Source organism: Myiozetetes cayanensis, unplaced genomic scaffold, assembly GCF_022539395.1.
Source record: "Myiozetetes cayanensis isolate MyiCay16 unplaced genomic scaffold, myiCay2020 scf16, whole genome shotgun sequence".
In the NCBI taxonomy this organism is placed as follows: Eukaryota; Metazoa; Chordata; class Aves; order Passeriformes; family Tyrannidae; genus Myiozetetes; species Myiozetetes cayanensis.
The window spans coordinates 5,332,357-5,348,016 of NW_026087270.1; the positions used below are offsets into that span (position 1 = coordinate 5,332,357).

A 15,660-nucleotide genomic window follows, 5' to 3' on the forward strand; every position below is an offset into this window, starting at 1 on the left:
ACCTTGTTGGCAGATTTTGAGATGCCTTTACTTATGCCTATGTTATTTCTCTGACAGAGTTGTCGCTTTTGTTGTTTTGGGAGGTTGTTCTGATTTTGGTTTTTTTCTTACTAGAGTTCCCAACCTGGAAATACCTTAATTCTTTTAAGTGTTTAACATAACCAGCCTGTAAAAAGTCAGTTTCCCCTTGCATGTACAAATGTCCGTGTTTGCAGTGATGCCACAGACCCAATGCCTGCTCATTTGCTGGCTTCAGCTCTTTCAAAAGCAGAAGAATGATCGTTCACCTTGCCTTTGCTGCTAAAAACATGCATGTCTGACTCCATAAATAGAAATAATTTCTCCAAAATGGGCCCAAAGGACCTACTTCCTCCTGATTGAAAGAACAGCACAGTTACCGTCAATTGCTTAAATTTATGGTTAACTGCTGCTTAGTAAAATCATGGCAGAGTAGCAGGAAGAAAATGTATTTTTAACAAATACAGATTGTTAGTGAGACAAGAATGTTAAGCACGATCCACAGTTCAGGCTGCTCTGTCTATGAAGTGTTTAAGTTATGGCATTTCATTTTAGCCTTGGCTGCTTTTTATGTATTGTGACAGAGGGGTTACTAAACCACTGCCCTCTGCTCTATTGACTGGAGCTGCCCTGCTGGATGCCTACAGCCTGTCCTGCTCATAACTGGTAGGAAATTTCCTTCAGCTCAAGGAGCAAGTGTATCTGAGCTCTCTCCTTGTTGCAACAAGCCCTGTGCAGCATCTGAGCAAATCGACTCTGACACCAAAAAGTCCTAAGTGACCCTGACTTCAATTTAACAAAACTCCAGAAGTAGAACAAGTTATATAAAGGTCTGATAGAGTTTCATGCTGGGTTTTATATGGCTTTGAGATGAACAGTTATGGTTTTGGTCTTTGTTTCTTCCTGTGTAAAGGAGGTAGGTAAAAACCTTGCCTCAGTTCTAAAAATGTCTTGGGACAAGCAGGAGGGCAGGGAAGGCAAGGGTAGTGGCTTCAGTGACAAGGCAACAGTCTCAAAGTGCCCAAGAGAAGTGAAAAGAGAGGCCTGGAGAGGGCAATCTGGTTTAGCCAAAAGTCTAGGGATCAAAAAAGTCACAGTATTGGGACAGATCCAAAGTTAAACAGGGAAGCAAGCCATGGGACATGGACAGGTACAGGCAGAGCTGCAGTGCTGCTCAGGCAAGGAGTTTCCATCTCATGGTTAACTTATTACAAACAGAAAAGGGAGAGAGGTTTCAGAAGTGGCTATCAGTAAGTGAAATTAAACCCAAAGTGTTTTTCAGGACACATTTTGTGACTTAGTGTTTTATAGGTCAGATGTGAAAGGTTAATGAGCAGGGTCAGTATACTCCTCTGGCTTGTCTGACGTACGTAGGTGATAACCTGGCAAATGTTACAGCTGATGAACAGAAACAGATGTATTTACAAATGACTTGTGTTAATCTTAAAGTTGCCAGTCTGAAACTGAACCCAAAGAAATGTGCGTCAGTTTAAGGATAGAAAATTTACTTCTGGTTCTGTGCCAGTGATTTAGTCATTGGAGAATGGGTTTACATAAGCAAGAACAAAAGGAGAAGCTGAGCAGAATTCCTTAAACCCACCAGATGTGCGGAGTTTCGTAGGATTATGGTGTTATTATTACAGAACGTAAGATGGTAGATTTGCCAATGTTGCAAAACATGTGTAAGCTGTAGAGGAAAAGGAAACTATTTCAGTCATCAGTAGAAATGTGATTTAGCAAGTTCAGAACTGAAAGGCCCATTGCAAATGTTCCTCCACTGTGTCTGTGTTTCAAAACCCTTGCATATTAAATACAGATGCTAGAGCATGCACTTTGGGGCAATATTGACACAAGAAGATCAAAATCTTTAAGGGATGGCTATTGAGGATTCTTAAGACAGAACTTAAATTATTGCAACACTCAAAAGGAACGTCTGGCAGTCATTAAAGCTAGAGAATATTTTCAATACTAGTGCAGGAAGATGTTTATGGTCAGGACAGGCCATACGTCCCTGAAATGTCTCAATAGATCCTGCAATCCTGAGAAGGCTGCCAGGTGTCTGTAAAAACTACAACACTAAGATTTTGCAATTACAACTACTTTGCTTTGTGCCTTATTTTGTTGGCTCTGGTGCAGGACTAATTGGGAAGGTGATTAATGATTTCTGAAGAGAATGAGGATTCTGAGAAGGAGATAAGTCATCTTTTCTTTTGGTGGAAGTAAAAATAGTCCTGGTTCATCCAGGTGAGGATTGTCTGTAGTAACCAACAGCTTCCCAAAGGGGGAGTTATATCTGAATAGAGTGGAATGGAAAGATTATTTGGCAAATGCAGCCACTTTAGAAATGTTACCTTTTCAGAGTATCATTGTGAAAAAACATCTGCTTAGAACAGGAAAGCACTGAGTGTGAACATGAAGTTGTAGAGGACATGAGAATAAACAAATGGATCATTGGCTCAGGGGTTGTTGGTTACTAGGCACTTCTGTGAATCATGGACTCTGGGAGATGTGTTGAGAAGGGCCTGGGTTGACCACTTGCATGGTGTGGCCCATGGAGGCTCATGAAGTGTTTCATCTGCATAGAGCTGGATAAGATCCTTGGCCAGATGGTGTCTGATCTCATGGGCAGGATTAAGGGTTTACATCTCTGTTTCCCAAGCTTATGTACCTCTAGGATACGTACACCATTGTGTCTGTGCTGTCTCCTCCTGCCTGGGCTGTGCTGAGGTAACCTGCTGATAAGGAGAAAGAGCAGGGATAACAGACAGGCATCTGAACTGTTCAGAGAAGGCAGTGTTTTTGTGGACACATGGGGCCATATCATCTCTTTAATGTAAATTGCTGCAGTTGCATCTTAGAAAACAGCCTAGGTTTCCAATAAACCCAGGAAGCAGTTTTATACCGGGGTACACGTTCTTTCCTTTGACAGGTATTTCACTGTAATATGCTACTGAATTTCTAACTTCAAATGATACAAGGAAGCCTGGCCATGAGAAGTGTTGACAGTGTAATTTGATTTTATTTGTATTGTTGGCACTTCGTGTGTGGGACATTCTTTCCTGATTTATTTTTTAAATGAGAAACATTCCATCAGATTGTGAAAAGAACATTTTCTGTTGCCCAATGCATAAGCAAAAAAGGTAATTGACCAAACCCCCAATATTATGAAGAACAGAAAAATAAAACAAGTTAAACAATAATACTTGACTTTTATGTATAACGCATTGTCTTCAAAAATCTGAGTCGTTTCCATCTGTATAAACAAGTTATATAGTAGTAACAAAGTGCATGAAGCAAATTGCTAAATTTAACTAAGGTATTAAAATAAAAAGTACTTTAAAACAATACTTTAACACAGTTTCTTGCCATGATTCCATCATGCATCAACACAAAGCAGATCCTGAGGCAACCTGTGCCTTTGACAGTCTTTCTGTATTATTATGTAAATAAATGGAAGTAATGATCAAACTCGCAGGAGGGTGAAAAACATCAAGACAAACCATCTATTTATAACAGAGTTGTATTAAAAAAAAAAAAATCAAAGTGCACTGCTGGTACATCTCATTTGGGCCTATCTGGTGTGTGTATAACAGAGGGGTGTGATCCAGTCTCCAGAGGTTTCAACGCTTTGTTTAAGCACCAAGGGAACACAGAACGATGGCTGTTCTGTTACTAGCACTACTATGACTAGCATGACAAAAATTGTACCAGAATATATACGTAAACATCTTTTGTATACTGAGGAGGCAAACACTCTTAAATTATCTGATGTGTACAGTACTGGTACTTAATGTTTTGGTGCCAGTACCAGACTGGTCCAGTAATTAGCATTCAGATCTATTTCTAATTACAGATAAGGCATATAACAAAAAAGTAAATATTTGGTTATTAGTATCTCATACGGCTCAGCAACCCAACCAGTCAGAACTTATCTTGCCAATTTTAACAATCTTCAAACTCTTGTCTTCCATTTGTAGATAGTACTGATCTTTGAAAAAGTAGGTGTATCCTGTGAAGATAAATAAAAAAGCACGATCAGATTACGGAGCACATAATTCTTGATCAAAGCTTTTTTGTCTATGTGATTTCATGAATCTCAATGAACTGGAAGACTTATTTCTCAAAATATTTGCATGTAGTTGTATTTGTATGATTAAAGAAAGAAATATTTTTAATCTACAATAAAGTTCCCATTCTGTAGAAGAGAGAGGTCTTGTTAAATGGAGCCTCAGTCAAGTTAGTATTTTGAGAGCCAGAATTTTCTTGGAGAAAATGTTTGCTGGCAAAATAAATGTTGAAAATGTGATTGAGTCAAGACTCATGTGATACCAGTGGTGTTTTCAGATTTATGCATATCTGTGCAAAATAAGGCCCCTTAAAACCATGGGCCAGGCTCACAGCTGCAGTTGATAGGAAGCTAAAAACATGACAAAATAAAACCCAGTCATGCCTGTGACCAGGGAGATTATCATCCTGAGTTCTGGCTGTGCTAGAACAGGACGCTGCTGTGACTGTGTGCTGGTATGGAGCTGTCAAGGAATTGGGAAATTTCCAAGCCATAGGGAATGGCTTGGTTGTGCTTCCTGGTGTGAGGACATCCTGTGCATCAGGCTCAATTTGGCTCCTACTCGTGAACCACAAGAAATTAATGTCTTCAATAAGGTTCACAGCAGATAAATAAGAGATCTTTAGTGACTTAAATCCAAATTACAGCTTACCACTGTCACTAAGACCCAGGACAGCATCGAGGTTATCTGGAACACCATTCCATGAGTCAGCAATGAACTTAGGGGATGCAAGCTCCATTTTCTTCTTTTCTTCATTGTACCTGAGGGAAAGAATATCTCTGCATTACAAATCTGTGTTTAATGGTAAAATGTAATAAAGTTTTTCAGAGAGTCCTCAGCAAATATGGCCCTATAACACAACCAAACAGAAATATAACAACTGAGATTGTAACATTGCTTCTATTTATTTGTAATTATTCTTGGCTCCTTTAAAACCCTGTGAAATTTTACATCTTTGCTTTGAAAATGCAGTTCTTGCACTTTCAAAAGTAAAAAGTAATCCAGGATTTTTGTTTTCATACGTAGGGAATAAACGTCCCAAGCGTGCAAGGTCCTTGACAGGGAAGGTGGAAGGAGCAAGGCTGTTGCCTCACTTCCCCATGGTTCTGGTTCTTAGGTGGGAGTCAGTGCTAAGCAAGAGTGGAGTTGTCCTGAGGAGCAGTGGCATGGGATATAGTCTGGACCAGGTTTCCAGTGCATGTGAGGCCTCAGTCACCCCAACAACACCTCTTGAGGAGCAGTGGACTTTAGAGAGGTCTTCTTTGACTAGTACTGGAGGGAGGGAAGCACTTATGTTCCCAATTTCTATTTATCCATGCCTGTGGGTATCTCAGGTTACCTCTCCCTCATTGCTGTATGGAACTACTCGGATTATGTCCAAAGTTACACCAGTACAACTGAGCAGTAGATGGCCAAAATCAATTTAAATTATTAATTTACATTCCTCACTATTTTATGCCTTGGATATTTAAAGAAAATCTAGTACCTTACTGGGTAGCTTTAAAACTTCAGCTGTGGAATCTGAGCCAGCTCCTCTTCCCCCCTTCACAAAACTTTGCTATGCTTAACAGTCTTGTTATAATAACACTAAAATAGCTTGTGGTTGGAACGAGGGAGAGAGAAGGCTTCCAAAAAATCCATTTAAAGTAAGTGTGATAATGGCACAGGAAGGACTATGGTATGTAACTATTTTGATTCCATGTGACAGAGTCCTTGTATAAAATGTAACAGCCACATATTTAAGGGTTATAGCATCTGTTGAACAGAGATGTGGTTTTTTTCCTGAAATATTTGTCAACTGCTTGCTTTCTTCTTTACACAGATAGAAATCACTTAAGCTTGTTTTCATTCCTTTACAATAAATTATGCATTCTGCAATGACTGCAATGGATAAGGTACCAAGACAGAAATACTGTCTGTGATTAGAGTGATGAATTACTTGGAGGTCTTGCAGTACAGTTAATCAAAACAATAGCTGGTACAGAGGAGACCAGCAGCTTTGCTAACTCATTAGTCCATAGGTTTTGGCAGGAGCCTGAAGTGTTGCAAATGGCTGTATTAGAACTACTTGCAAATGTTTAAATGATCTCTACAATATGACAATAAAAAATAAGTAGCATTCTTTAGCTTTTAAGTTATTTTTTTTCTCTTTAGATAATGGAGGAGATTACTGTCCTCAAAGTAATTGAAAGTTATGATCAAGTGGCAATTGTGAAAGGATATTTTATTTACTTACAGGAATCCACGGCCATTAGGATATAATAAAGGCAGTCATTCAGTTTGATTGTAACATGAAATTATTGTTCACATAAAGTGGACTCAATTATACTGAAACCTCCTCTGATATTTTAGATAGATCATCTCTCAGAAGGAACTCTTATAGCTTGGAGAATCTTTTAGGTTTCTGGTGGTTGTTTCTGATGTTTAACTTGCTTCTCAATTGTCAGTTAATGAATGGGTCCACTTTCAGATTGTTGTGTAATGTCTGCATTCCTGAAGTAAAATCCTGTTCCTGGAACAGGCCCCTGACAGTGACCACAGGGTTAGTGTCTCTGTTTTGTTCTCATGCCATTTTGATAGTCAGCATAGAGATAACTCACAAAGTTCCTCAAAGCACCAAAGTACCTCTGCTTTTTAAGATGATCTTTTGTGCCAGATCTCTCTGCCAGGTGTGATAATGAGATTCTATTAAGTACAATTATACAATTAGTAGACTCTCCAGGTGTAACGTGGGATATTTTTCTACCACAGTAATAGCTCTGAGACATTTTAAGGACATTCTTTCTTAATCTAAGAAGATAAGAGTGTTGTAGCAGGTCACCTGAGTTTCACAGGAAACATGAAAAGGATTTAGAGACTGTCAAGATGAATTTAAGCTAAGATTTTTCTCAAAGTACTAACAGATACACTTGTGGTTTGTTCAGATTCCCCCTGTGCCAAATATATTAGTAGAGCAAAGGTGTGAGTGACTGGTAGATCAGCTGCTGAAAGGATTTACAGTCAGCCCCAGCAGGCTTTGCTAGTCACACTGCTGTTTCTTTTCATTACAGTGCCTCCAAGCCTGCTGGCTTACTGAAAGAATTTCAAAGGCAATCTGGTCAGTCTTTCAATTCAAGTGATTGGAGATCAGTGCATTTTTAAGAAATTCCTTTTAGTCTTCTCCCAGCATTTGTGAGCTGTCAGGAAGGACAGTTTGCCCCTCTTAAGAACCTGAGATCAGCATGGGGCAGTTCCTGGTATGTGAGGGCAGAGGGATGGCTTGGTAGTGGTGAGCAGCCTGACAGACACTCCCAGATACCCTCTTCCATTGCAAGCTGTTTTCTCAGTTTCCTGCTGTGGTATTGAAACTCTTTTCTGCTGTCAGCACTGTTCTGGTAGCCCTCACTTTGTATTCTCAGAGGATGAACCCCTGTGTTTGGTCCCTGCCTCCTGACCCTCAGCATGCATTCAGCCCTGGAGACACAACTCTGCCACCAGCACCCCACCACCCTGCACTGCATCTTACTTCCAGTATCTGTCTCCAGCAAAGATGTATGTCCTCTTGTTTCTGCCCCAGTTAAAAGCTGCATCGACACGTGTCACGTCAGGGGGCAGTCCCAGGCTGGTGAGTTTCTTTGGATAGCCCCTGTCCAAGTTGCTGGCTGAATAAACCCAGTACTCATTTCCTAAGTAGGGCAGAAAACAAAGCAAACAAACACTGTTTATTAGTCAGTAACAGAAGTGGTTTTTTTACTTTGCAGTTCTTTTTTACTTTGCTCTGTGACTTTTTATTGCATTCACTGTACTACTAGTCTTTCTAGTACTTTGCCATCTGTGAAGCACTCCATCACAATGCAGGTGTACCGTGATTACAACTGGTTCTGCTACTAAAGTGTTGCTTGCCTATCAGGAAAGATATCACCTCATGTGCTCTTGCTTCCTCCCTTCTTAGTTGACTCACCTTTGAGGCAGACTCTGTCTTGGTACGTTTGTGTTATGCTAAAACAAATAGTTTATACTGGTAACCTTTTGTATGATGAAGATGGACTGAAACCAGATGGGGGAGCCTGAGTTTCAGGTGCAGCAGCTCGTGTTCACCCTCTGTGTGTTTTGTTGAGCAGTTCTATTCAGTGATTAACAGGAAGTTTTTGCTCCTGTTGTCCTTTATCACACAACTTTTTCTAATGTCTCTCCAAATATGTACTAGTGGAAGATGTGGTGGTGTTCTGTGTTCTTTACCTTGATTTACAATTTACTTAGTAAATACCCTCACTAGATTAAGAAAAGTCACAGAAAGATTCATTCATGAAAGGACACTTCTTTGATTCTGTGCTATTGGGAAATAAAGTAAGTGAAGTATTAGTATGAGAAGTGTAAATAGTAGCATTTGAGATCCTCAGAAGTTATTATTTCACCATTCAGGAGCAAAGGGTAGGTTTCCCTAGTGTGTATTTTAGGATAGTTGCATTATTTTCAAACCAATCTTTGTTTTTTGATAGTTTTAATTTCTTTTTTAAGAAGCAGTTTAGTTATGTTTACCTGGAATTCATAAAGAAAGGGAGAGGTTTAGATGGAATAAGGTTATACATAGTATATGCAATATTTAAAGTGTTTTGGCTTGCCTGAAATAAGATTTTTTAAGCTTTTTTTTTTTTTTTTTCTCCTACATGTAAACTAGAGCAAATGGCTTCTGAGGCATGTGGAATAGATTACCATTATTTTTTTCCCTCCTGTACAGAAAATGTGCAGCAGCTTTGGCCATATGGTTTTTACATGATTGGAGATGTTTAGTCATGTTTTAGTAGATACTGGAGCCCATTTTTTTGCTGGCTCAGTTTTTCGTGTTGAAAACAGGCTCACAGCTCTGCTCATTTGGCCACTCCAGCTGAACCATATGTGTGACATGGAACAAAGCTGTGCTTCCTGTTCTCCTTCTCTCCCATGGAGGCAGCTCACACGGCCACCTGTATCCTCTGCCTGATGAGCCACCAAGGAAGATGCTTGGAAGCCAGAGTGGGAGTCAGTCTTTGGCAAAAGAGGAGGAGACAGTGAAAGGCATGAGGAGAAAAAAAAAGGTGTAATCTTCTCAAGCAAAGTGTGCAGAGACAATAGCTTAAAATGGAAGGAAAGGGCAGAAAAACAGAGCAGTGACTGATGAAACAGAACTCCTGTTATTGTTGTTGGTTTTCCTTTTAAATTATGACTCTTGTTTAGTCTTGCTTACTGTTGAGTGTCTCTTTCTAGGTGCTCCCCTTCTGTTGTACTGAAGGCTGAATGTTCAGTCTTTCAGATTCCACCTTTTGTCCTAAATCCTCAGCATGAGCATATGGAGATCTGTCACCCATACCTGATGGCTTTAATGGCTCTTAGACAGGCTGTTCCCTGGCCCAGTTACAACTCCCAGAGAACTGAGCTCGAATGCAACAGTATGCAAATGGCTACTTACATTTTGAAACTTAAAGCCAATACCTGAGAAAAATACAGCCTTCTCATCCTGAGGGGCCTCGTAGATAGCGTCAATTTTCTCTGGCAAATCAGGCCAGAATGTAGCAACAAGAAGAGGACCTGTGGGTTTTCCTCGGGGGTTTACAGTCCTCCACATGAATCTGAGCAGAACAGAAAACTGTATGAGTTTTACAATGAACTAATTCACCAGCACATCTGTTTCTCATCACCTCTGGCAAAGGCCAACAAGCCTGTGTAGACACACATGTGCACACACACATTAACAGCAACACAGACTTGTGACTCTTTTCCTACAGTGACTGAAAAGTTAACACGTTTATTTAGGAGGATGTTGCTTGAAGAGCTGCACCATAAGCTGCATGCTGGACTGCAGGGGAAATTGCTGCACTGATTGCCCTGATTTGCCTTGGGCTTCTTGTTGCTTTTTTGCATCAGGGCAAAATTTATCCTGCGCTTTGAGTGTACAAATAAACTCATTAAACACGGCATTTAAACTGCTGGAGCTCTCCTGCTGCTGTTTGGAACAGAGGGATGAATATCTGACAAAAGCAGAGTTTTGTATTTCATGAATTGCTCTTGCAATTACTATTGTAGTGACTAAAAGTTCAAATCTAATAGCAGTATATCATACTGCTGGGAAGTGAGTTTGGCTGTAAAAGAAACTGCTGGCACTAAAAACGTTCATTAGAGAAATGCAAAGGGTAATTTATTGGCTATTTTATGTATAAGGAGGATCATCATTTGATTAAAGCATTAAAAAGCTCTAATTATCTCTAAATGGCAGAGCTTTTTTGCTGAGGACTTCTGGTATTAAAATGGCCCTGCTATTTCCTCCTCCATAGAATGAACAACATTCTCCCCCAAGAGAACAAAAGTTTTGACATGGTCATAAAATGAAAACTCAGCAGGCTGGTGGAATGGCTCTTGCACCAAGCTGTTAGATTTTGAGGTCAAACAGCCTTTACCAGCAATACATTTCTAAGCTCCAGGTGCTACTGGTATCTTATTTTTTGCAGTTTAAATTGTCATTACCCCTTCCTGCCTAGAATAATGGTACCTTTGAGAAACCCAAGATCTCAAACTAGATTTTAGTTTTGCCTAGAACTTGGAGGAGCAGTCCTAAATGAATTTAATAAATTGCTGTATTTTTATCAACAAAAGTTTGATTGGAAACATAGCTAGCTAGGACAAATAAAATGTTTTAAAATGCATTTGCAAGTGTGATCAGTTGCTGCACACTGAATTATAGCGTTTGATATGAGGAAGAGCACAACTGGCAAGTGCATGTGTTTTTTCTCCTAATTAAAATTATGTATTAATTTAACCTGAGGTATGGTACTAATAATTATGACAGTAATATGTTAATGTACTCCCATTTTTGCATACAAAGATGTGTATCTCTGAGCGTGACTCATAGTTTTCATTTACAAAAAAGAGGTAAAGAATAAGGCATTTGCTAATTACTCTTTCTCTTGATAGTGTTAAAAGACATATGAAATGCTGTAAAAGGTAATATCATTTGTGTCATGAATCTCTTTTTAGACAGAAAAGCTGATCCAAGATGATATGGAAGGGAAATTCATATAGAAAATCTTTCTAACATTGCATTTGTGAAAGTAGCTCCTTTAAAAATCCAAGTTACAGAATTCTCAGTCAAATTTGGCCCTGATTTGTGGCTGAATCAGCTCTAAAAATGGCTATCTGCATGAATTCCAAACTTTCCAGAGCCAATGGAGACTTGAACACCAGGTTTTTAATAAACCACACATTTCAAGGGACTTGTTAAAACAGTGAGGTTTTCTTGTGGAAAGGGAAACTTCGTCAAAGCTGAATTTTATTTTGTTTTTGAATGAAGTAGGAGGTATTTTGATTTCTATTCATCTTATTGAGGAAATGGTAAAATGAATTTTTTGGCTTTCTCATTTCACTTTGAACATGATAAAATATTTTAACTCCTCTATATTAAATTTTAATACTACATTTATAGACAGATTTAATAATTTTGTCACATTAGGTATTTTACATCATGTTTTTACATAACCAGCATTTGCCATTATTATTATTCTTGCATGCAGTTATCAAAAGGGCCCAAAACACTACATTTTTTTAACGTATTGGTAAACTTCAGAAGTTTTGAATTTTTGTTCACTCTGAGGACAAAACCCTCTGTGTAAATGCTGTTCTCCAGCACTTTGTGCCCAATGGAAAAGTTCAACTCTTCTCCATGGCCAACAGCATCTTCAGTGATTCAGTAATTTTATTTCCTTGGCTTGAGGAGGGAGAGGAAATACTTTTTTTAAAAAAATTAATCATACCTGACCTCCTTTTTGCTGTTTGCTCTCTTCGCCTGTACCATGTGACAGTTGGATTCTATGCTTATTTTCATGAATCATAAAAGTCACACGACACATGATAGACATTTGTTTCTTGAATTCCAAAAGTGAGTCATAATGCTGTTTGCCTGATACTTGGAAAGCTGCAGGACTGACAGGCAAAGCCATTCCAGAGCAAAACAATTCAATAATTGTCTGCTTTTGCTGCATGTTAGATAAAGCCTGAGCCAGCCTGAACAGATTGTTTTGGTATTTGCATAGTTCTTAGACCAACTGTATCTAAATGCAAAACACTTCCATTTTGTTGGGATCATTTAGAATGCTGGATCACTTTGCTGATTTAGGAATAGGTTTTACATTGTTCCTCTGGGTGACTACCAGCTTACAAAAGCAGAAGCAAGGTGGAGGTCTGGCAGAAAACCAAGGCCCACGAGTGAGGACAAGAGGAGCATTTTGCTGTGGAACTTGAAAGGGGCTTTACTGCTGTGAGAAGATCTGTTGTTTGAAGGCACTGAGCTGAGGTGATACTCTCATGCTCTTGGATGGCTGTGTTGGCAAACAAGGGCACCAGTTTTGACAAACGTGTTGGGCTGAGCTCGTGGGGCTCTTGGTGGAAGGACCCAGTAGAGCTTTCAGTGGGGCTGATCTCTTGTACTCTGGGGCCGTTTCGTGGCCAAGAAAGAGCTGTTTTCTGCCTGTAGTGGTCACTGGAATCTTAGCCTTCTGCTGACAGGGCCAAGAGGAAGAGTTTAAAAGGTATCAAAGATGTCCCCACAGCCAGATTGAATGAACCCTTTTTGCCCCTAGCACTTGTAGTACAAATGGAAATATTATGTTCATCCAGTCAGAAGCTTTAAATCCCATTTCTGCGTTGCTAAAATACAAAGACTGTGAAAAAGATTAAGTCAAAGTTCAAACCCAAAGCTCCATTATTCTGGATATCACATAGATTAGATCTAGAAGGAAAGGCACTGAAGGAATTACTGGATACCATAGCCTGTAATATTACCCAATTGACCATGATTTTTTTTTTTCAAAATTCTGATGAATAGAGCTAAACTGTTCGGCATAGTAATAAATTTTTCATGTCTTCTAGCTGAAAATTTCAATCTGAAGTAGATGAATGGACTTGGGTATATCACCAGGAGATAGAAGTAACAATTAAATTGCTGTTTTGTGAGGCAGACTTGTTTGTTGGTTCTTGCTTCCTTTTAAATTTCCACTGACATCTGGCAAGGAGCAATGAAGAGGTGAGTTGCAATACTTCCCTCATCTTCAGATGCTCTATGTGTTTTTATATGATGGGAGACTATTTGATTTAGGCAAGCTCAGTGAATGTGTGTGGGCCCAGATCTTCAGTGGTGTTGAGAGAGTGTTCAGGGTAACTGAGGATAAATGATTTCAAATTGGGCACTGATTTATGGCAGGGAAAAAGGAGCTTTAGTGTCTCTCACCACGGTGCTGCCAAGTCCCATACTCCTTAGGAGATGCTCTTCATTGCTGAGCAGCTGGATAATACAGGCCCTGGCAAAGGCAGTGGGAGCTGCAGCTGTGCAGCCACCACATTTTATCAGGAACGTCTCTGCTTTTGCATCAAAAATGTCTTTGGTGTCTTCAGTCTTGGAGGCTTTGCACATATGGAGCCTGTCTCAATCACCAGCATCCTTGATGTGTTATTACAGCAGCCATGAGTCATGTAACACTGTTATTTAATGATTTTGGGCTCAACCTGAATTAAAAACAACTCAGAAACAAGACTTTTTTCTTTAAGAACATAGGAAAGGAACAGATCCTTTGTGGACCAGTCGATCATAATGAAAGTTATGCTAAAACCCAAGATTTGCTAAAACAGTGCCTCCATTGTGAAACAGGCATTTGAGAATATTGCCACTAGCTTTGGGTGAACTCCTTTTTTTTGAGGAGTATTTTTAGAAGTTGAGATTGGAAATTTTTCTGTAATCAGATTTGAAACCTCTCTCCAGACTATATTAAGTGAAATCAGGAATAATAATGCCTCCAGAGCTCTACTCCCCCAAAAAAGATGGGATTTCTATTGCTGAATTATAATTAATTTTGGAGTTTGGATGTTTCTCACAACTACTTGACTGTTTTGAGCAACCCTCATGTGATTTCACAGGACAGCAGAGGTGACACCAGGGTTAATTTTTGCTCTCCAATTTGTAAAATCGGGCAGAAAATGGGAGAATGGGCCTTCTTCCCCCCTGCTCCCCTCTTTATTTTTTTTTTTTTTTAATGTTTGTGAAGTTTCCTTGTCCTGATTTTAGCTAGAACTATCACCAGCCCAGTTGTCGCAGCATTTTGATGTTCACAGTCCCAGTGTAGGACAGAAACCAGAAATTAAGATGTCGCAAAACTGCTGAAAATAATTACTGAAGTTGAAAATTCAGACTCTTAAGTAAGCTTGAGAGTATCTCTAAGAAAAGGTGAATTTATGACATAATCATCTCACCTATGAGGTGACAGGAACCTCATACAGATCAGCAACAGACAGTTTGAGGTCCTGCACCCGGGAAGGAGCAGCTCCAAACACCAGCACACACTGGGGGCCAACAGGCTGGAGAGCAGCTTTGTGAAAATGGACCTAGAAGTCCTGGTCAAAACCAAGTTGGCCCTGAGCCAGCAGTGTACCCTTGTGGCAAAGAAGGTGAAATAATATACCCATAAACGCAGAATTTGCCATTCGCTTCCCTTAGGAGTTGGTTAGGACGCTTTGCCGTCTCTGAACACACAAAACCAAGGGCAGATACTTTATCTGATAATAAATTTCTAGATTTTGATGACTATGTCTCACAGATTCCTCCACTTGAGACCCTATTGGTAAGCAATGTATCTCACTTACCTGTCTTTGAAGAAAAATATTTCTCCTCTAATTTGTGCGACTCCATCAAATACAATGTCGTGCTTGCAGAGCTCTGGAGTGACAGGTCCAAGGGTTGGACGTGGGCCTGGTCCTGGTCCTGGCCCTGGTCCGGGTTCAACATCAGGTGACACTTCTGTGGTGGTGAACACAGATATTGTTACAGTGAGATAGTGCTGCTTGGGTTACATTGAGAACATGAACTGCCGTGACTTCTAGCAGGGGAATCATTTGGAGGCAGTGCTTGAAGGAGGAAAAACTTACAATAAAATCTTTTCAGGAGGAGGATGGTTGAGTAGAGCTAAGGAAGCCTTGGCTTTGTGCCTGTGTGTGTCTATCTGTGTTGAGCTGCCTATTTAACCTGAGAGATATTCAGAAGTGACTACACTGAGTTCAGAATTTAACACTGAAATACATTTCTCTTCCTTTTAGAAGCCAGCAAAATAAAAATTGTAAAGTCCTTCTACTCAGAATTATCTGCAATTCTGCTGAGAGTTGTCAAAGAGGATTTTTCTTTTTTAAAGAAGTGCCTATATTTTCCTTGTTGCAAAGATGCATTTTGAGCCATTAGTGTAATCTTTCTGCTCTCACCAATAATCAGAATGTGTTTTTCAGAACATGAACTTTTCCATCTGGTTTAGTTTGTTTTATTATCTGGCTTCTGCTGTATTGCCATACAATGCATTTGCTTTTTCTCTTAGAAGTCAGGTTGGTTTATTGTAGGAAAAAAATGGACTGTAGATGATTTGTAATAATACTAATAAGGAGAGAAAACAAATGTTTTTTAAATACCTGGTTTATATATAAAGTGGTTTGTAATGGGTTGTATCAGTTATAAAGAAGAAAGAAAGACAGTTTTGTCCCAGGTCTTGAAGAATGCCTTGAGACAACTGGGTTAAATTCTTAACTCTTATCAAAG

At 39.5% G+C, this 15,660-nt stretch overlaps 1 protein-coding gene across 1 annotated transcript in view; it reads right to left on the minus strand.

Annotated features, from left to right (window-relative positions):
* Positions 1-3,017: 3,017 nt before the first annotated feature.
* MMP2 (matrix metallopeptidase 2) overlaps positions 3,018-15,660 on the minus strand; it is a 31,992-nt gene continuing 19,349 nt past the window's right edge. The window contains exons 9-13 of the mRNA XM_050311350.1: positions 14,724-14,877; positions 9,534-9,670; positions 7,591-7,750; positions 4,737-4,846; positions 3,018-4,027 (exon numbers count right to left, since the gene is read on the minus strand). Of these exons, the coding sequence (XP_050167307.1) occupies positions 3,924-4,027; positions 4,737-4,846; positions 7,591-7,750; positions 9,534-9,670; positions 14,724-14,877 (665 nt within the window). The 3' untranslated portion in view covers positions 3,018-3,923. The remainder of the gene's footprint in view (positions 4,028-4,736; positions 4,847-7,590; positions 7,751-9,533; positions 9,671-14,723; positions 14,878-15,660) is intronic.